Here is a 22,514-nt window from a genome sequence, read left to right as displayed (position 1 = left end):
GTATGTCCCAGTCAGTCATCCCATGATCTCCAGGCTGAAAGCAGTTGAAAATTCTTAGCTTGAAGCCTAAAGGAAACGAGTCTCATAAGCAGATTAAAAGTGGGGTGGTATTCAAGGTGGGGATGGTGATGTTTTGGAACGGGGCTGTTTTGTGATTTTAATATATAGTTCGGATTTATTCCTATAAATGACGCTCTCACACAATAGTCAAAAGTGAAAGTAAAATTTAATCATACAATGCAAGGAATAGATTGCTTACAATAACATCCAATACAGTAAAAAAACAATACAGAATATTAAAGAAAAGATTAATAATATAATAAGGATAGTAGAAAAAGATAAGGAAAACATTACCAATCCAGGGAAGCACCAACTCTGGAAATCTCAGCTGGGGAATCCCTGGTCTAGCAGCCTCTGAGTCTCGAATGGGAAAATCCCAGGCAGATCGTCATCTCCATGGGTGAGATTCCAAAGAGGCTTAGGGTTTGCTAGCTTATATAGGATTTTAGGCAAAGAAGGCATGCAGCCAACTTATTAAGTAATTAGTTTAGCACAGCAACTTTGCACATGTGGCAAGTGTGTGACTGAGGAATAAGATCATGGGTCTGAGGAATAAGATCATGAGTCGATTCTGTCAGTTATTTATGAGTTGGAACAGGAAACAGACTGTCTTTGGAGCATATTTTAGCAAGATTATGCAAGAAGGGGGTAGCCATGTCCCCTCAAGCATACAATTCCAGGAGGGGCTAGTTCCTGAAATTACTATACAGATCTGTCAGCTTGATCCAAGTCATAAAGTTCACAGAGCAGTCAAGTTTTCATGAGGCTTATACTTCAGTCCTCATATTTTGGAGTGAACTTACTTTATATAAAGAAATCTTAATTCTTTATTCAGGGGCCTTTGCAAAAAATGCATCGGGTCCCATCTGTGGGCTGCCCTGAGGGTGCCTCAGAGCAGTGGCTGCCACAGCCCTTTTGATTGAAGAGGCCTCGGAACTAACCTTGGGATGGCCATCAGAGTTCTAACCCCCCAGGGAGTCCAGAGCATTTTAGAAGCCAAAGGGATCAGTGGCTGCTGGTTGGAGGCTTGCTAGATACCAGGCTCTCCTACCTGATCTGACTGAGAATGCTTTAATATTTCAGACACAATCAGTTCCTTTCATTATAAGTCCCTTAGAGTAGTGGTGGATCATTTTACTGCTGAAAGTAGCAAGTACTCTGGTCATCCCAGTACATTGCTATTACTTTGTATACAGTACATTTCACTTTGCTTGAGTTGATGAAGGCCTTTCCAGGTTTTTGTTTTTTCCTGAGAACATCCTGCTTGTGATTTTCCCCAGAACAATAATATTCCATCACAAACACAGTCCACACTTTATTGAGCCTCAATTGATGGGCATCCCCTTAATTTCCCATTTTTTTTTGACCTGAGAAGAAAGTTGATATGACTATTTGTTTTGTTCATATAATTAATTTTTTTTAATTCTCTTTTGATAGTGTTGTTAGGTAAAAAGATATATAGGAATGTAGAGTCTTTGGGCACGGACATCTTTTGATCATCAATTTAGGCATGGCTCTTATTCTTTATAAATTTGACTCCATTCTATCCATGTTTGAGAAATGAGGCATTATCAGAAAAAATTCATTCAAAATTCTTTTTACAGTAACTATTGCTAGTTGTCTTTCCCTCTATTTATTCTCTCTCTTTTACCCTGTCCCTCCTCAAAAATATTTTGCTACTGACCACTCCCTTCCCCAATATGTCCCTTCTTTTGTCACCCTTCCCCCTTTCCTGTATCCCATTCCTCTCCTATTTTCCTGCAGGGTTAAGACAGATTCTATACCCATCTTGAGAATGTGTTATTTCCCTCGGGATCCAAATCTAATGAAAGTAAGGTTCACTCACTCCAGTAAAAGCTTTTTCTTTCTTTTTTTTTTTTTTTTGGTGGCAGATAATTTGCACCATTCCACTTCTCCCTTTCCTTTTCTCTTAGTACATTCTTCTCTCACACTTTAATTTCATCACTTAAAAAAAAAAAATGGAAAGGTCCTGGAGGGGGATAGAAAGTACATCACGGCCAATTTAGTCCTGAAAAGGATTTAGCCAAGTTCTTCATCCCGTGTGGGGCAGAGACCCTTACCCAAAGTAAAATCAGAGACAAGCAAAAAAGCAAAAAAAAAAAAAAAAAAAAAAAAAAAAAAAAAATATATATATATATATATATATATATATATACATATATATATATATATATATATGTGTGTGTGTATATATATATATATATATATATATATATATATATATATGTTACTATTTGGGGAGAAAGGGGAATTCCCGAAAGATAAGGTATCACCAGAGTAGTGCAAAGTGCAAAACACGAAATTATAAAGACCCTAAACAGAAGCCCCCGACCCCGGATCCCACAGCCTCTCCTACAGTAGGCACTTTGAACTAGCTCCTGAGTCTGCGCGCCAGCTGCAAGACTACATTTCCCAAAAGCGAGGAGAGAACTCTGGGTTCGGACGGATGCCGGCAAGGGCCGGGCTACCTCTGAGCAGGCGCAGTTGAGGAAATGTCTATTTCCATCCTTTTCCGCTTAGGTGGAGGTTGGGGTTAGTTAACCTCGTAGGTGAGTGTTTGTGTGCTCGAGCGTGCTGACTTGGGGCAGCCCAGGAGGAGAGATGGCTTCCGAACCTTGGGGAGGGAGAAACAGATCCCAAGGGTCCTGGGTACTAATCCTATCCCCGAACCTGCGTGACCCGAGCTAGTCGGTTGAGTCCTGCTTTTTTCCTCAATGGTTAAAAGCGAGTGTATTGTGTCTCTGAGGACTAGCTGCAGACAGCATTAAGCACCTCCTGTATGCCAGCAAAGAAGATGTAAATAACCAAACTGCAAGCACTGATTAAGCGCCTATGGAAAAAGGCAAAAAGGTTTTTCCCTCACGGGTCTCAGTGTGTGTGGGAGATAGCTATGGCACCTTATTGAGATAAACCCTGGGTAAAAAGGGGGGCGGCGGAGGAGTCAGGAGGATTCAGGGCCTCCCTTTGACTCGGCTTTGTGAGCATGAATGATCCTAGCTAACCCTTTATAAAAGGTGTGTGTTCAGATTTACTGCAGTGGGACCAGGCGTGTAGGTTAGGGAGTGCGATGACGGAAGGGGGAGGGTAAGGAATAGCCCCGCAAGTGAAACACACCAGAAGTAGAGTCTGCAGGGACGGGGAAGAGACTTTCAGCCACATTGTAACAGGAGCCGCGGCAGAGATTGTTAGAAAACCGCAAGGGAGGCCTTGGGATCCTTGTTCTCTGACAGGGAAACTGAACAGTTCCGTCAGGAGAGAAATGTACATTGTGTCAGCCCTGCTGCGTGTGTGTGCGTGTGTGTGTGTGTGTGTAAATGCGTATTTCTTTGTATGTATTGTGTGTATGTAGGTATATGAGTATGAACATAGACGTGTATATGTATGGAGTGGGGTGTGGATGGATATATATGTATATGCTTGTGTGCGCCCACATGTAGATGTAGGTTGGGTCTATTTGGATGCATGTATATGTGTATATATATTTGTGTGTGCATATAGATGTATGTAACTGTTTCAGTGTATGTGTGTGTGTGTGTATGGTGCGGGATGTGGATGGGTATATATTTGTATATATATGTGTAACTAAGTATGTCCTTGCATTCTTGTAGCCTGCTTAGGAAAAGTGGGTATGGTGAAAGGGCAAAAAGAATAAAAAATGCACAGCAAAGAACAAAAGAATAACTTACAAGGAAGAACAAAAGATGGATATTCATATTATGTCTTCTATTATTACCTATGCTTCCTTGAAATGGAAATTTATTGTTACATATTTTGAATCCTCCCTAAAGTTCTTCTAGGCACATGGCAATTTATTTTTCTTGTTTTCTTTTTCCATTTTGTTTTTTATTTATTTTTTATTTAGTTTTAAATATATTTTTTGAAGACCTTAAAATTTTTGCAAAGCATTCAACATGATTCTCATTTAATTCTCACAACAGTCTTCAGGAGGACCCGAGTTCAAATCTGGTCTCAAGACACTTAACACTTACTAGCTGTGTGATCCTGGGCAAGTCACTTAACCCCAGCCTCAGGGAAAAAAATTCTCACAACAGTCCTGAGAGCTATAGGCTTTTATTCTCCTCTCCATTTTTTCAGATGGATTATTTGGGAAGGGAATGAATATGTATAGATTGCCTACTGTGTGTTAGGCACTGTACTAAATGCTTTTTAGAAGCATTATCTCATTTACTCTTCACAACAACTCTGAGGAATACATGCCTTTGTTATGCCCATTTTTAAGATGAATTGAAGATGAGTGTTCACATGGGTCCCACTATGTCTGGGCCAACTGCTTTTTACAAATTTTCTCCCATTTGATTGTCACAATGACACTGAGCTAGGAGCTGTGATTATCTTCATGTTACAATTGAAGAAACGGAGGCAAACAGTTAAAGTGACTTGTTCAGGGCAATAAGGTCAGTCTATGCTTTGTGGATTATGGTTCTGAACATAAAAGGAATCAGTCAAGTGATGGTCCTTTCTAATAACTGTCCTCATTCCTCTGAGTCTAATTCAGGAGTTGATGTTTCCTGAATTAGTGATGATGAACGTTACCTGTTTGTCTTTTTCTTTTTGTTATTATTGTAATAACAGCAAGTGTTAAGTTCTCCATTATTTCTCTATTACTTTCCTTATATCTTGTTCAAATCGAGGTTTTGAACAATAATAAACGTGTACTTAGCTCTATTAAATCTGTGCCTGTTGAATGCAAATTCTGAACCTAGATTAATCCTATACTCTGAGAAGTAAGAATCTATTCTAAGATAACTCTTCCATCTTTCTAGGAAGACAAGACTTGGGAAAGGTCAGAATCTCAAGGAAACAGTGGAGAAGGAATGATTTTGGAAGGCCATGACCTTTAAGAGGAAGGTAACAAGTACAGATGTGTCAAAGTTGGAAGAGTGAGGGAAGAACAACCTTGCTAGACCTAACCTGTCTCCTGGTGCCCCTTGTGTCACAGTCTACCTGCTGGACATGTCTACCTGGCTGTCCCAAATAAAACATGTCCAAAATAGAAATCACCTTCCTTCCCCCCCTCCCCCCACCATTCCTCCAGACTTCCTGTTTCTTTGCACGGAGCCATCTTTCTTCCACTGGAAGTCTTGGAATTCCAACCTTGGAATGGATAAATGCATTGAATAGTTAATTTCAAGATTTGCTTTTCAAGATCTACTCAACTTTCAGGTGGTAGTAATAAATTGAAATAAAGTTGGTTTTTCCTGTTTAGGAATATAGGATATTTTATTGTTCTTCTTTATTTTATTCTATTTTTATTCTATTTTATCATTCTTAATTATTTAGCAAAACTAAAGATGTTTCTGCTAAATAATTTATAGAACATTTTGATCCACAAATGATTCTATCAATATCCACATTAATCAATATCACATTAATTTTAGGAAGGACTAAAATTTTAGGTTAAACAGCTCAAACTTTATGCCTGTATCTTATTGCAATAGCTCAGATATGTTCCAATATTAACTTTTGAAATAAAGATTTAATATTTTCTTTATCTCGTTAACTTGCCATGATTATAGAAATTTGCCATAGGAAAAAAAAAATTAGTGACCTTGTACAATAAGGGAGCTTCCTTATTTCCTTCACTTCATGGCAGTTCCAGGCTACAGTCATTTGACAGCCAATTTTATTGAGGCCAGGCGTGAAAGACAGAATATTTTCTATTTCCTAGGAAATCAAGCTAGGAGAGTCCTGCCTCAGCTTGTGCCAAGAATAATTCTCCCAGCCTTCTTGAGAACTGTACTTGTAATTCATGGATGTTGATCCCATAGAGTTGTTGCCATCATGGATATTGACCTAATAGAATTCTTTGATGATCATACCCACAATCATACTGAGAATCATATTGGTCACAATCCCATAAGTTCTAACAAGCATGAAAATTTTATAAAAATAGATTTTTAGTGTCCTAGAACATATAAATTTAGATAAGTTAATCCCACCTGGGATCACCAACATTGTGGAGATTGAAATCATCCCATCTATAGTAAAAGAGACTGAGGAAGAGCTCTGAGCCAATAGCACTTTATTAAAGGGTCTGTGGTCCCCTCTAATGAAGGGGACCTCAGTTTTTCCTTAGTATCTGAGATGTCTCCTCTTCCCACGGCCCTATTTTTATTAGGCTAGATATCCAGATGCTTCGGAATAGCTATACCAATTATAGGATAATTCCATTGGTTTGACTTGTGATACATAAGCTAAAATAAGCAATATGTCAGCAGGGTCACAAGTTGGGTGGAAGTTTTTAATATGGGCAAAAGGAAATGATATAAGCTATTACAGTGACCTAAGTGGTCATAAGATAGGTGTCTGCTGCTATTAGAAAAATGATTAGTCTGGAAGTACAATAATATTTTGGGGGACTTTCATATAGGTCTGATCTCTGCCCCACTGGGCTTGGTCAAAATGATGAGACAAAACAAGGGTAGAGAGCCTTCAAGTTACATTCCTATAGTTAAACAAGTTCCCATTGTTAAGCAAGTGAACTTAGAATCTGTAGGTCACAACTTTGGAATCTTATATACAGAACTTGAATATAAATCCTCAAAATTGGTTGATATGGATTGGAATAAAGTACGGGTCCAAATGGATTATTTCCCTTGAGACAAAGCCCAAAACACCATGACTGGGCCATTCCTTCACAGTGTGAATGTGCCCTTGTCTTAGAGGAACTTCCACCTGGAGTGGAAAGCTCTTGGGAGGGAGTGGTGAGGATATTTTTTTTTAATGGATCAGATCTAGTTTTATCTATGTAGGATGAAACTATACCCATGAAAGTCAGGAATTGCTCTATAATTTTTTGTCTTAGTTTCCTTAGGTACCAAGAGGTTAAATGATATACTTGGGGCACAGAGTCTATGTCTGAAAAGGGACTTGAACCAAAATCTTCATAACTGAGGCTATTTCTCTACCCACTATTCAGTGTGTGTCTTTATCTGGGAATGTTAGAAAGGAGATGGTATTAAACTGCAGAAGTCCTTGAATTCCTGTGAGAGGGTTTCAGTTATTACTATTGAAAGCTTGAGTGATTGAGATCTATTCCTGAGCGTGCCATTACCTTCTTTACTATACTATTTAATCAGAAAACATTTTGAAAGCACCTGTTTTGTGCCAGCCACTGTGCTAAGTATTGGGGATACAAAAAAAGAGACAGTCCCTGCCCTCAAGGAGTTTCTAATCTAATGGGAGGGCAACTTACCCCCAAATATATACAAGGCAGTCCACATACAGGAAAAGCAGGAAATAATAGAAATAAGGTATTGGAATTTAAAGGACTTGGGAAAGGTTTCCTAGAGAAGGTAGGATTTTAGCTGGGATATAAAAGAAGCCAGAGAGCTCAGTAGTCAGAGTGAAGCAAGGGGAGCATTCCAGATGTGATAGACGGGACAGATTTCCCTTTCAAATGTCTAATAAGATGATCTTCAGCTGTTCACAATTTTAGTCTGGAGCCCTGGAGATGATCTAACCATGGACCACTGGCCTGCTGGAACTGATCACCAGAATATCCTTGCTTTCTCTTGGAACTAATCCACATATCTCTTGATGATGTACTTGGGGCTTTCATCTTTCCCTCTTGCCTGAGCTATTCTTGACCCCCTGAATCGGAGAACTCAGCCTTCTGCCAATTCATACCTGAGTTCAGAGCTCTATCACATCCTTTACTTCCTGCCCTCTTCTACCTCAGACTTAATCCATCAAACTTACTCAATCTGTCCTCTGAAGGGACAATGCTTTAGGTCTTACTAGGCTGATCTAAGTGATTCTCCTTATTCTTGAAAACCTACAACCATATCTCTGTTGTTATTTTTGATTATTTTTTTCTTGTAAGTAAGGAAAAAACAGTAGAGGAAATGCTGACAAAGAGATTGTGAGGAAGTAACTATCAGAACTGGATGCTCTTTTGGTGTCTCCTACACAAGCATAGTGATTAGATATAGGTTGGATGCTCCTTATGTGTGAACTCCTGAGCCATGGAGGATTGGGGATCAGAGGAGCTAAATATCTTTCACATTTGGCCATTGTCACAATACTGCTATTACTCTGTATGGTCTTCTGGTTCTACCCTATTTCCCATGATTCCTAGCAATATATTGATTAAAAATAATGATCCTTTCCCTCTTTATTCAAGTTTGTCAAATATTCATCTTTTACTTAACAAATTATTTTGGCCTTGACCTTAAATCATCATAGGCAAATAAACTAATTTCACAGTGTTTACATTTTATAAATAAAAATTCAAATTTTAACATTCATAACAAATTACTAGCTGATTTCTCCATGCTTCTTTTACTTTTTTGTTATCTCCAAATCATTACTATATTTGTTGGCTTTCATTTTGTCTTTGTCAAATTCCATTTTATTTCAGTATTGTTCCTTTTATATAGCTTCCTATAAATCTTCCCATTTTTCTCTTTTTAATCTTTTCTTTTTCAATTATATGTAAAGTTAAATTGCAGAATTAATTTTTTTGTAATATTTTAAGTTCCATATTTTTCTCCAGTCCTTCCCTAACCCCTCCCCAAAACAATAAACCATTTGTTATAGATTATACATGTACAATCATTTTTTAAAAATTAAAGCTTTTTATTTTCAAAACATGTATGGATCATTTGTCAACATTGACCCTTGCAAAACCTTGTGTTCCCAATTCCTCCCCTCTCACCTAGATGGTAAGTAATCCAATATACATTAAATATGTTAAAAAATACACACATACAATCATTTTAAACATATTTCTATATTATTGATGTTGTGAAAGAAAAATCTGAGCAAAAGAGGAAAATCATGAAAAAAAAACCCAAAGTGAAAATGGTGTGCTTTGATCTGCTTTTGATCTTCACAATTTTTTCTTTGATTGTGGATGGCATTTTGCATCCCAAGTCTATTTGAATACTCTTGGATCACTGCATTACTGAGAAGAGCTAAATCTATCACAGTGTCTCCTTGGGTTGCAGACCTAATAGTGGTATTTCTCAAAGGGCATACTCAAAGGGTATATCTTTTGGACATAGTTCCAAATTGCCTTGCAGAGTGGTTGGATTAGTTCACAATTCCAACAGTGCATGACTGTCCCAATTTTCCCCCACCTCTCTTCAATACTGATGTGTGTGTGTGTGTGTGTGTGTGTGTGTGTGTCGTGTGTGAGCCAAGCTGATAAGTATGAGTTGGTATCGCAAAGTTGTTTTCATTTCAGTGATTTTTTCCATATGACAATAGATAGCTCTACTTTTTTTCAATCTAAAAACTGCTTCTTTATTTCCTTTTTCCATTTATTATCTCCTGGGGAATGACTTGTGTTCTGACAAATTTTATTTAGGTTTCCTGTGTATTTGAGAAATGAGATCAGTATCAATGATACTTACTATAGACATGCTTTCCCAATTTTCTTTTTTCCTTCTAATCTTGATTGTATTGATTTTGTTTGTATAAAACTTATAAATTTGTTATAATCAAAATTATCCATTTTACATCTCAAAATGATCTTTAGCTCTTCCTTTGGTCAAAAATCCTTCACTTTTCCATATATCTGACAGATAAACATTCTTTGCTCTCCTGGTATTACCCTTTGTATTTAAATCATGTATACATTTTGACCTTATGTTGATATACAGTGTAAGATGTTGGTCTTTATCTACTTTTTACCATGTTGTTTTCCAATTTTCCCAGAGATTTTTGTTCAATAGTGAATTCTCATCCTAGAGATGGGGGCTGGAAGTTTATCAAACAGTAGGTTATTAGGGTCATTGACTACTTGAGTCTTGTATACCAAATCAAATCTACTGACCTATTCTGACTCCAAATAGTTTTGATAACTGTCATTTATAAGATAGTTTGAGATCTAGTATGACTAGGTGACCTTCCTTTATACTTTTAAAATTAATTCCTTGATTTCCTTGACCTTTTATTTTTTTTAATAAAAGCTTTTTTAAAAAAATATATACAAAGATAGTTTTCAACATTTGCCCCTGCAAAACCCTGTGTTCCAATTTTTTCTCCCCTTCCTCCATCTCATCCTTACACAGCAATAAATACAACATATGTTAAACATGTGTAATTATTCTATACATATTTCCACATAAAATTTTCTGGTGCTCAAGAAAAATCAGATCAAAAAGGAAAAAAAAGTGAGAAAGGAAAAAATGCAAGCAGAAAACAACAAAAAAAGGTGACAATACTATGCTGTGATCCACATTCAGTCCCCATAGGCTTCTTTCTGGATGTAGATGGTTCTCTCCATTCCAAGTCTATTGGAATTGTTCTGAATCATCTCATTGTTGAAAAGAGTCAAATCCCATCAGAGTTAATCATCACATAATCTTGTTACTATGTACAATGTACTTCACTTAGCATCAATTTGTATAAGTCTCTCCAGGCCTCTCTAAAATCATTCTGCTGATCATTTCTTATAGAACAATAATATTCCATAACATTTATGTACCATAACTTATCCAGTCATTCTCCAACTGATGGGCATACACTCAGTTTCCAGTTCCTTGCCACCACAAAAAAGGTTGCCACAAACATTTTTACCTGTAGATGTGGGTCGTTTTCGCTTTTTTTATGATCTCTCTGGGATACAGAGCCAGTAGAGGCACCGTTCAATCAAAGGGTATACATAGTTCCAAATTGCTCTCTAGGATCAGTTCACAACTCTACCAACTATGTTTTACTATCCTAGTTTTCATTATCTTTTCCTGCCATATTAGCAAATCTGAGAGGTGTGTAGTGGTATGTCAGAGTTGTCTTAATTTGTATTTCTCTCATCAATAGTGATTTAGAACATTTTTTCATATGACTAGAAATGGTTTTAATTTCTTCATTTGAAAATTGTTTATTCATGTCTTTTGATCATTTATGAATTGGAGAATGTTTTGTATTCTTTAAATTTTTCTTCAGTTTTCTACATATTTTAGAAATGAAGCCTTTATCAGAATATAAAAATTTCTCCCCCAGTTTTCTACTTTTCTTCTAATCTTGGCTGCATTGGTTTTATTTGTTCAAAAACTTTAATTTAATATAATCAAAATTATTCATTTTGCATTTCATAATGTTCTCTAGTTTTTATTTGGCCATAAATTCCTTCCTTCTCCAGAGAGAGATCTGAGGGGTAGACTATCCCTTTCTTATAGTATCACCCTTTATATTCAAATCATGAGCTTATTTCAGCCTTATCTTCAGAGGAACTGTTAGGTGTTGGTCAGTGCCATACTATTTTCCAATTTTTCCAGCAATTTTTGTCACATTGTGAGTTCTTATCCCAGAAGCTGAGAGTCTTTGTCTTTATCAAATACTAGATTAGTATAGTTACTGATCATTCTACTGATCAACTTCTTTATTTCTTAGTGTGTACCAAATGTTTTTGATGACCACTGCTTTATAATATAGTTTTAGATCTGGTACAACTAGGCCACTTTTGTTACATTTTTTTTTTCATTAATTCCCTTGAAATTCTTGATCTTTTGGTTTTCCAGATGAATTATGTTGTTATTTTTTTCTAAGCTCTGTGAAGTAATTTCTTGGCAGTTTGATTGTTATGGCACTGAATAAGTAGGTTAATTTAGATAGAATTGTCATTTTTATTATATTAGCTTGGCCTACCCATGAGCACTTGATCAAGATCTAACTTTGTGTGGAAAGTGTTTTGTAATTGTGTTTATGTAGTTCCTGACTTTGTCTTGGCAAGTAGACTCCCAAATATTTTATATTATCTAGAGTTATTTTAAATGGGATTTCTCTTTGTATCTCTTGCTGCTGGAGTTTGTTGGTAACATACAAATGTTCATGATTTATGTGGATTTATTTTGTATCCTTCAACTTTGCTAAAGTTGTTAATTGTTTCTACGAATGTTTTAGTTGATTTTCTAGGATTTTCCAAGTGTACTATCATATCTGCCAAGAATGATGATTTTGTTTCCTCATTGACTACTCTAATTCCTTTAATCTCTTTTTCTTTTTTATTGCTAAAACTATCATTTCTTATATAGTATTGAATAGTAATGGTGATAGTGAGCAACCTTGTTGCACTCCTGATCTTATTGGAAATGCTTCTAGTTTATCCCCATTACATATGATGCTTGCTAATTATTTTAGATACATACTATTGACCATTATAAGGAAAATTCCATTTATTCTTATCCATTTATTCCTACACTCTCTACTATTTTTAATAAGAATGGATGTTAGATTTTGTTAAATGCTTTTTCTTTATCTGTGAATATATTCATATGATTTCTGTTAGTTTGGTTATTGATATAGTAAATTATGCTATATTGAACCAGCTCTGCATTCCTAGTATAAAGCCTACTTGGTCATTATGGATTATCCTAATGATAACTTGCTGTAATCTCTTTGCTAATATTTTGTTTAAGATTTTTGCATCAATATTCATTAAGGAAATTGGTCTATAATTTTCTTTCTCTATTTTGACCATACTTGGTTTAGGTAGCAGCACCATATTTGTGTCATAAAAGAAATTTTGGAGGACTCCTTTCCCTGTTTTTTCAAATAATCTGCATAATATTAGAATTAATTGTTCTTTAAATGTTTAGTAGAATTCACTTGTAAACTTTCTGCCCCTGGAAATTTTTTCTTAGGAAGTTGATTAATAGCTTGTTCAATTTCTTTTTCTAAAATGGGACTATTTAACTTATTTTCTCCTCTGGGAAGTTATTTTTTTTTAAGTATTCATCCATTTCACTTAAATTATTAGATTTATTGGTATACACATGGGCAAATAGCTCCTAGTTATTGCTTTAATTTCTTCTTCATTGGTGGAAAGTTCACCCTTTTCATTTTTGATACTAATATTTTGGTTTTCTTCTTTCCTTTTTTCTAAGTTAACTAAAAATTTATCTATTTTTTTTTTCATAGAACCAACTCTTAATTTTGTTTATTTGTTTTCTAGTTCAATAGTTTTCTTTCAATTTTATTGATTTCCCCTTTTGTTTTCAGAATTTCAAATAATTGAATTGGGGGTTTTAGTTTCTTCTTTTTCTAGCTTTTTTAGTTGCATGCCTAATTTTTTGATCTTCTTTTTCTCCATTTTATTCAAGTAACATCCAGAGATATTAAAGTTCTCCTAAGAACTACTTTAGCTATCTCCCATAAATTTTGGTATGTTGTCTCATTATTGTCACTTTCTTGGATGAAACTACCAGCTGTTTTTATGATTTGTTGTTTCACTCATTCATTCTTTAGGATTAAATTATTTGGTTTCCAATTAATTTTTGGTCAATTTTTTTCCTGAGCCTTTATTACAGGTAATTTTTTATTGCATCATGATCTGGAAAAAGATGCATTTATTCTTTCTGCATTTGACTTGGAAGTTTTTTTATGCCCTAATACATGGTCAATTTTTGTGTAGTTTCCAGATATAGCCAAGAAAAAAAAATTCCTTTCTGTCCCCATTTCAAAGATCTATCATATCTAACTTTTTAAAAACTCTGTTTATGGTCTTAACCTTTTTCTTGTTTATTTTATGATTCTATTTATCTAGTTCTGATAGAATGAGGGGAGATCCCCCACTAGTATAATTTTGCTGTCTGTTTCTTCTTGCAGCTCTCTTACCTTCTCCTCTAGGAATTTGGATGCTATACTATTTGGTGCATATATTTTTAGTATTGATTTTACTTCATTATCTATGGTACTCTTTAACCAAGGTATAGTTTCCTTCCTTAATTTCTTTTAATTAGATCTATATTTGCTTTTGCTTGGTATAAGATCAGGATCACTACCCCTGCTTTTTATTACTTCAGCTGAAGTAATAAAGTAAAAATAAAGTAATAGATGCTGCTCCAGCCTTTTACCTTTACTCTGTTTGTATCACTTTGTTTTATATATGTTTCTTGTATAATATTATAGGATATTATGAAATATGTCGCAAGCTTACTTGTAAAAACTAGATGAGTGTACCATCATTTAAACCAAAAACTTGGTTCACTTTTTTTTATAAGTTTTGGGGAAAAAAAAACAACAGAAAAAATGTAAAAGAATTAATACTGACATAGTATACAAACTTAAATTAGGACCAAAGATTATTTGTTTGTGTAGCTTAACCTAAAGCAAAGCACTTAAAATGCTTAGATGGGCTTTAATGAGTCCCATAAGCATAAGGGTTTGGAGCTAGATGGCACAGTGGATAGAGCACCAGCCCTGAAGTCAGGAGGACCTGAGTTCAGATCTAGCCTCAGACACTTAACACTTTTCTCAGCAAAAAAACCCAAAAAACAAAAAACAAGAAAAACAAGAAAAAAAAGAAAAGAAAAAAAATTTCTTGTAAGCAAGATATTATAGGATTTTGGTTTTTAATCCAGTCTTCTATCTGCTTCCATTTTATAAGAGAGTTCATCCCATTCACATTCACTATTGAAATTACTAAGTCTGTAATTCCTGCCATTTTATTTCCCCCAACTTAGACTTTTCTCTTTGCTTTCTCCCTTTCCATCCTCACAAGTATTTTGCTGCTGACTACCATCTCCCTCAATCTGCCCTCCCCTTTTACAGCTTTCCCCCCTTTCTTATCACTTTCTCCTTCTGTTTTCCCTTCTTTTAGCTTCCCTCTTTCTTTTCCCCATTTCTCTTCCTACTTCTCTTTGTATAAGTTTTTTTGGTTTGTTCGTTTGTGCTGAGGTAATTGGGGTTAAGTGACTTGTCCAGGGTCACACAGCTAGGAGGCGTTAAGTGTCTGAGACCAAATTTCAACTCAGGTCCTCCTGATTTCAGGGCTGGTGCACCACCTAACTCCCTCCTCCTCTTCTTCTCTATAGGGAGACAAGTTTCTATATCAAAGAAAATATGTCTGATATATTCTCTCTTTGAGTCAAATCCAATGAAGTTAAAGTTCAAACAATACTCATCCACCTCCCTTATTTTCCTCAACTGTAATAAGTCTTTTTGCCTCTTCATGTGATGTAATTTCCCTCCTTTTCCCTCCCCTTTCCTCTTTTTCCAGCATAATCTCTTTTTTTATCCAGAGTCTTTTTTTATATTACTACAAAAAAATCAAATTATATCTATATCCTTTTAAGTATACCCCTAACAAATATACAGTTCTCAAGAATTAAACCTATCATTTTCCCTTATGCTTGTAAACATTTTAATTTTTTAAAAACATAGGTTTTTTCCTTCCCTTTACCTTTTTTTTTTTGCTTCTTTTGAGTTCTATATTTGAAAATCAAATTTTCTGTTTAGCTCTAATCTTTTAATAAAAGATAATTGAAAATCCCCTATTTCATTGAATGCCCATCTTTTCCCCTGAAAGATACTTAATTTTGCTGGACAGTTGGTTCTTGACTGCAGTCCAAGCTCCTTTTCCCTATGGAATATCATATTCCAGGCCCTATGATCCTTTAATGTGGAAGCTGCTAGGTTCTGAGTAATCCAAATTGTGGCTCCTCCCTATTTGAATTTTTTTTTTTTTTTTTTTTTTTTTGGCTGCTTGCAGTATTTTTTCTTTGATCTGATAATATTAGAATTTAGCTACAATATTTGTTGGAAGTTTCATTTTGAAGTCTCAGAAGGTGATCATTGAAGTCTTTTGCTGGTTATTTTACCCTCTGATTCTAGGATATCAGGGAAGTTTTCATTGATGATTTCTTGAAATATGTTGTCCAGGCTCCTTTTTTCATAGTGGTTTTCAGGTAGTCTAATAATTTTTAGATTATCTCTCCTGGATCTATTTTCCAGGTCAGTTGTTTTTCCATTGACGTATTTTATATTTTCTTCTACTTTTTTGTTTGTTTGTTTTGTTTGACTATTCCTGATGTCTCATTGAGTCATTCACTTCCATTTCTTCAATTCTAAGTTTTAGTGAATTATTTTCTTTAGTTAGCTTTTTTTACCTATTTTTGCATTTGACTAATTGTACTTTCTTTTTTTTTTTTCCCCTTGAGGCTGAGGTTAAGTGACTTGCCCAGGGTCACACAGCTAGGAAGTGTTAAGTGTCTGAGATCAGATTTGAACTCAGGTCCTCTTGAATTCAGGGCTGGTGCTCTATCTACTGCACCACCTAGCTGCCAACTAATTGTACTTTCAAATGAGTAGGAAAAAAGCCTAGGAACAATCTTTTTTTTTTTTTTTTTTTTAATTAAATTAACCAGTGGTTGGTCCATGTTATTATTGGTTTTTTTTTTTTTAATCATAAAAGCAACTTTTAGGTTTCTTAATTAGTTCAATAATTTTTATACTTTTAATTTCTTTAATGTTTCCTTGGATATTTGCAATTTTCAATTTGGTGTGTAATTGGGGATTTTTAATTTATTCTTTTTCTAGTTTTTTCTTTTTTATGCCCAATTGACTGATCTGCTTTTTTCTTTTATGTTCTTATGGAGATGTAAATTTTCTCCAATTTGGTTGCATCCCATAAATTTTGGTGCAATTTCTCATTATTGTCATTCTCTTTGATGAAATTATTATTTCAATGATCTGTTCTTTTTTTCCACTTCCACATTTCTTTATGTTCTTGGCTTATTTCAATTTTTATAATGTTATCGTATTCCAATCAATATGCCACAAAACATGCTATTTCCCAGTGATTAGACATTCCCATTTGTCCAGTTTTTTCAATAACAAATTAGACTATTACATATCATTGAACAGCTACCTTTGATCCCCTCAAAAACACTCTCTTGGCTTGTTCCCAATAAAGTTATTGGATAAAAGGCCATGATTATCTTTTCTTAAATTCATTTAATTCATTTTTTTTGTTTTTACATCAACTAATCTTTTGTTGTTTCTTTCCACAGAAGCATCCTATAAAAGAAAGAATTGTTCTTTTTTATACCATGCCACTTTACCTTATCATATGCTCTCCTAGTTAGTTACTGTATTAAGGCCCAAACCATTACAAAATCTCTTCAATTAAACTCATAGGCACTCAATAGAAAATGGCCAGACCATCTCAGAAGGGAATGCCATTTTGAGACAAGTGACCTTCTGTTTGAACTGATGTGCTTTGGCAGTTTGTCAAGTATATATAGATAAAGACAGATGCTGATGGATCAGATGCACCCAGAATTGAGTAGAAAAAGAGGGTCTGGTTCCATTCTCCTCCTAAAACAAAAACACAACTTTACATGGCTGTGGGTTTGGAAAGATCACAATCTACAGAATAAACTTTAAAAAAATTTATTTCATTTTTTGGTTACATTTTTTAGTTCAGAGTATCTCCCTCCCTTCCCCCCCCCATTTTGCAGTAGTAAATGACTTCTGAAGTATGTTTCATCTCTCATGCTAAGATCTTGTGATGTTTCAGAAATTACTGACATTCCAAGATGTTGCTGTGGAATTTACCCAGGAGGAATGGAGCTATTTGGATCCTGGCCAGAAGGACATGTACAGAGACGTGATGCTGGAGAACTACCAGAACTTTGTCTCTCTTGGTAAAGTAATTTTTTTTCAATAATTCAATATGCATTTATTTAACTTTCATATATCCTGAAGCCTTTAGGCAGTTTTTGAGCAGTTCTTGCTCTTTCCAGACAAAAAGTCCTTCTTTGTCCAGCTGGAAATCAGCAACCCTGCAGACTCTTCCTTTCCTCTCTCTGCTCAGCCAGGCTTCAGGTTCTCCATAGAGCCCCAGGGCAGAGGAGGAAAGACTTCTCCCAGCAGACTAGGAGTGGGTGAACATGACCCCATCTGTCCTGAGTCTGCACCAAGGGCTCTGTCCCTTCCCTCACATTTGCTGAGGGAAACTTCCTTCAGGATCATTGATGCTTCTCCATTGGCATTTCTAGACATGCCACTTTCTTTAGAGAGAGACAAGGACTGAGTTCTGAGGAGGCTCTCTGTTGTCAGCACTTCCCATTTATTTCTCCTTGAGCAGGGCTTCCAGTAACTAAACCAACTGTGATTTCTCGGCTGGAGAGACATGAAGCCCCTTGGCTCTCAAGGGAAGAAGATTCCAGATGCATTTCTGAGGGTGAGTAATAACTAGGCGGGCAGGGGGTGCCAGCCCTGGACTGAAGGAGCCTCAGGGTTCTGAGTTCCAGTCTGACCTCAGACACTTCCCAGCAGTGAGACCATAGACAGGTTCCTTAACCCTGTGGGTCTCCTCTGTGACATGATGTGGAGAAGAAAATGGCAGACTCATCTGAAATATGAATCTCAGAAATCCCTCAGAGGGGCTTACAAGGGTCAGATGCAGCTGAAAACCCCTGACCCAGAAATCTAGGCAGGGACAAGATTCACTGCTAGAGGAGCTTGACTGGGTCATTAGAGTGAGTTACCTTAGAAATGTTAAGCTCTCTTTCAAGGTCCATAGCCCTGAGGAGAGGAGCTGTGGTTGTCTTTCCTGCACTCCTCTTGTAACCTCACCTTTTAAGAAATGATTTTCTAGTAAATCTGCCCTTGTATTTCTCTCTAGTCTCAGAAAAAGCTTCTTGATGATGCTTAGCCTTTCACATATATGTTAGATAATATCCTATATTTCCATGACTGTTTTCTCTTCTTTTTAAATTATTAAATTATTTTTTCTCTTTGAAGATTCTTTTCTGAGAGATAAAGGGAAAGGAACTTTCCTATATAATTAAGTCTGACCTCTGTTTAAAAAAACAAACCATTACTGTATCCTATTGCCTATTTTATTTACCTTTCAATTTGCCTCATTCTTTTCATTAAGAGATCCTATAAAGACGTCATTTATACCTTCTATCTACTTCCTACTTGGCCATTCCCATGTGGAATTGGTGCTGTCAGCTTTCTATTTTTATTGCTTCAAGAAAAATTACCTTTAAAGTCAATATTGACTTTAACAATAACTATTATTAATATCCAGGTAGCATGTTTACTAATGTTTTACCAGTATTTAGGATGCAGTGTGTGTGTGTAAAGATTAAAGCTGTGAAAATCCATAACATCTTGACTTGCCCATGGTGACCTACCATGTGTCATAACTGCTACTCACACTTTGGCTTTCTCTCTCAACAAATTGAGGGATTTTCCTAATACAGGGAAATATAGCAACCTGAAAGCAGGCTCTGAGGATCTGATATATTACCAAGGATAAAGAGCACCAGCTTCCCATTTAGCATTTATTCCTGGATTCAGAGGCTGCCTCTAACACTTACTACATATGACATTGGACTATTCACTTCACCTCTCAATGCTCCTTTTCTATTGAGGCCTTGAGTTTTGTCCAACACTTTGTGACCTTGTTTGGAGTTTTCTTGGTGGAGATCCTTGAATGATCTACCATTTCCTTCTCCAGCTCATTTGAAAGATGGGAAAACTGAGCCCAACAAGATTAAATTATTGACCAAAGTCTAAGGTCAAATTTGAACTCAGGAAGGTGAGTCTAACTAAATGGAGGTTCAATGCTCTGTGTGCTAAGGCAGTGACACCTCGCTGTTCAATATTCTAGGCATCTCTTCATGCTGTAATTTTCAGAGAAGGTGGCAAATGGCTTTGGTAAAAAGAATTTCTTCATCTGGTAATTTGTCATAGTTATAAAACACAGCTTTAATCACTGTCTCTCCTTCATTGTTACCTGTCATCAACTTGAAGTATAACTCTATGGTTTTGGAATTATTGTTTTCATCTCTGAAAATTAATGTTTTAAAATTTAAACAGTTTAGAAATCATGAGCAATTCCCCATTTACCATTACATTTACCATGAAACAACACCGAGTAATGGGTGGTGACACTTTGCTGTGTTTCTTTCAGATTCCCCTGTTGAGAAAACAGAGTATGAAACTAAGGACTCAACTTTAACTCCAAAGCAATGTATTTCTACAAGAGAGCCATCCACAAAGAGATTCAAAAAGTATGGTTTCTGGTATTCTAAATTGGGAGAAACCTGGAATTATGAGACTGGATTAGAAAGGCAGACAAACATTCTGGAAAGGCAATCCATGAACCTAGCAGTTAAGCATAGAAAAACTTCTTACAAGTTCAGTGTTCCATATTTTTTTCAATTTGGAAGAAAAGTCAATTTCCATGTAATCCTCCCTCCCAAACAGAGAGTTTATACAAGAAAATATTTTCATACACATTTTAGAATTGGAAAGCACTTCAAATGGTTTTCTGACTTAATTAAACATAAGAGAATTTCCATGGTGAAGAAACACTGTAAGTTTAATATATACAAGAATTTTTTCAGTAACCACTCAAAAAGTTATTATCATAGAGGGCATTCTCGAGGAGAACCTCATAGAATCAGAACCTTCCAAATCAATTCATGTCTTACTGAACATAGAGGAATTCATACTGAAGAGAAATCTCATAAATATGGTAATACTTCCAGCTACAATTCATATGTTACTAATCATCTGAAAAATCTTCAGGAAGACAAACCTCTTAAACGGTATAAAAAATATAGCAAAACTTTTAGCCAGAGTGGATACCTTTGTCAACATAAGAGAACTCCTACTGGAGTAAAACCCTACAAATGTAACGAATGTGGAAAAGCCTTCAGGAAGAGAGGAGGCCTTGATTCACATAAGAGAATTCATACTGGAGAGAAACCCTATGAATGTAATGAATGTGGAAAGGCCTTCAGGCAGAAGGGAACCCTTAATTCACATAAGAGAATTCATACTGGAGAGAAACCTTATAAATGTAATGAATGTGGAAAAGCCTTCAGCTGTAAGAAAGGCCTTGATGTACATGACAGGATTCATACCGGTAAAAAACCGTATAAATGTAATGAATGTGGAAAAGCCTTCACTCGTAAGGGAGTCCTTAATAAACATCAGAGAATTCATACTGGAGAGAAACCCTATAAATGCATTGAATGTGGAAAATCCTTCAGGCAGAATGGAGCCCTTAATTCACATAAGAGAATTCATACTGGAGAGAAACCCTACAAATGTGATGAATGTGGAAAAGCCTTCACACAGCAGGGAAGCCTTACTTCACATAAGAGAATTCATACTGGAGAGAAACCCTATAAATGTAAGGAATGTGGGAAAGCCTTCAGCTGTAAGAAAGGCTTTGATATACATGAGGGAATTCATACTGGTAAGAAACCCTATAAATGTAATGAATGTGGAAAAGCTTTCAGTCATAAGGGAGGCCTTAATAATCATGAGAGAATTCATACTGGAGAGAAACCGTATAAATGTATTGAATGTGGAAAAGCCTTCAGCTGTAAGACAGGTCTTGCTATACATGAGAGAATTCATACTGGGGAGAAACCCTATGAATGTAATGAATGCGAAAAAGCCTTCAGGGATAAGGGACACCTTAATAGACATAAGATAATTCATAGTGGATTGAAACCTTATACATGTAATGAATGTGGAAAAGCTTTTAGTTGTAATGAAGGCATCAATAGACATAAGATAATTCATACTGAGGAGAAACCCTATAAATGTATTGAATGCGGAAAAGCTTTCAATAGTCACGCAGGCCTTGCTATACATAAGCGAATTCATACTGGGGAAAAACCCAATAAGTGTAAAGAATGTGGAAAAGCCTTTACACATAAGGGAAATCTTAAGAAACATGAGAGAATTCATACTGGTGAGAAACCCTATAAATGTAATGAGTGTGGAAAAGCCTTCAGTGTTAAAGGACTTCTTAATAGACATAACACAATTCACACTGGAATAAAACCCTATAAATGTAATGAATGTGGAAAACTCTTCAGCCTTAAGGAACACCTTAATAGACATAAGAAAATTCATACTGGCATGAAACCCTATAAATGTAATGAATGTGGAAAAACTTTTATCTATAACGAAGGCCTTTATAGACATAAAAAAATTCATACTGGTGTGAAACCCTACAAATGTAATGAATGTGGAAAAGCCTTTGGCCGTAAGGGATACCTTAATATACATAAGAGAATTCACATTGCACAGAAATCTTTTTAATGTACTGATGTTGGAATAGCCTCTACTTGAAATCCAAATCTCACATAATAAAAAAGAACCCCTTTGAATGTAATAAATATGGGAACATTTCCTTGTATACCTCAAACCTTAAGAAATATCACATCATTCTCACTGGAGAGCAATCATCTACATGTAAAGAAGTAAGAAAGTTTTCAACCAGCAAGAATACTGGTTAATAGAAAGTTTTAAAATTTATTTTACATGAAAATAGCTTCTTGGGTTCAAGTTAACAAAACAACTGACTGAGCAATTTGGTTTAGGGGAGATAGAGGAGTCAGGTACAGAATCTAGGGAGGATTGGATTGAGATGTTGAAATTCTCTCCTAAGGTTATTTAAAAATGTTAACTAGACAATCTCAGGAGTTGGACACCAAATGGACTACAAAGCTAAGTGAACTCCAACTTCACATCATTCTATGTAAACAAGGCAGGATGGGGTTTTTCATTATCCTGGTAATGGGGAACAAATGAATTCAAAGTCCACATAAATACTAGCCATTATCATCTCAGTCTCTGGCTTTTATTTTTTTCTCTTCCCTCTCCCACTCTCCCAGTTATTTTTAATTACCTGAGTTTTTTGT

At 35.7% G+C, this 22,514-nt stretch overlaps 1 protein-coding gene across 1 annotated transcript; it reads left to right on the top strand.

Moving 5' to 3' along the window:
• The first annotated feature begins 2,558 nt into the window (after window positions 1-2,558).
• Window positions 2,559-21,989, top strand: LOC141554162 (uncharacterized). The gene is made up of 5 exons (XM_074285778.1): window positions 2,559-2,630; window positions 4,866-4,950; window positions 17,351-17,477; window positions 17,921-18,016; window positions 19,760-21,989. The coding sequence occupies exons 2-5, from the start codon at window positions 4,933-4,935 to the stop codon at window positions 21,910-21,912; spliced, it is 2,394 nt and encodes a 797-aa protein (XP_074141879.1). The 5' UTR covers window positions 2,559-2,630; window positions 4,866-4,932; the 3' UTR covers window positions 21,913-21,989.
• Window positions 21,990-22,514: the final 525 nt, after the last annotated feature.

Source organism: Sminthopsis crassicaudata, chromosome 2 (genome assembly GCF_048593235.1).
Source record: "Sminthopsis crassicaudata isolate SCR6 chromosome 2, ASM4859323v1, whole genome shotgun sequence".
NCBI lineage: Eukaryota > Metazoa > Chordata > Mammalia > Dasyuromorphia > Dasyuridae > Sminthopsis > Sminthopsis crassicaudata.
This window is presented reverse-complemented; position numbering and strand designations above follow the sequence as displayed.

Coding starts and splice junctions, on each gene's coding strand:
- LOC141554162 (XM_074285778.1), top strand. Junction 17,478..17,920: donor CCAGAACTTTGTCTCTCTTG/GTAAAGTAATTT, acceptor CTCCTTGAGCAG/GGCTTCCAGTAACTAAACCA. Junction 18,017..19,759: donor TTCCAGATGCATTTCTGAGG/GTGAGTAATAAC, acceptor TGTTTCTTTCAG/ATTCCCCTGTTGAGAAAACA.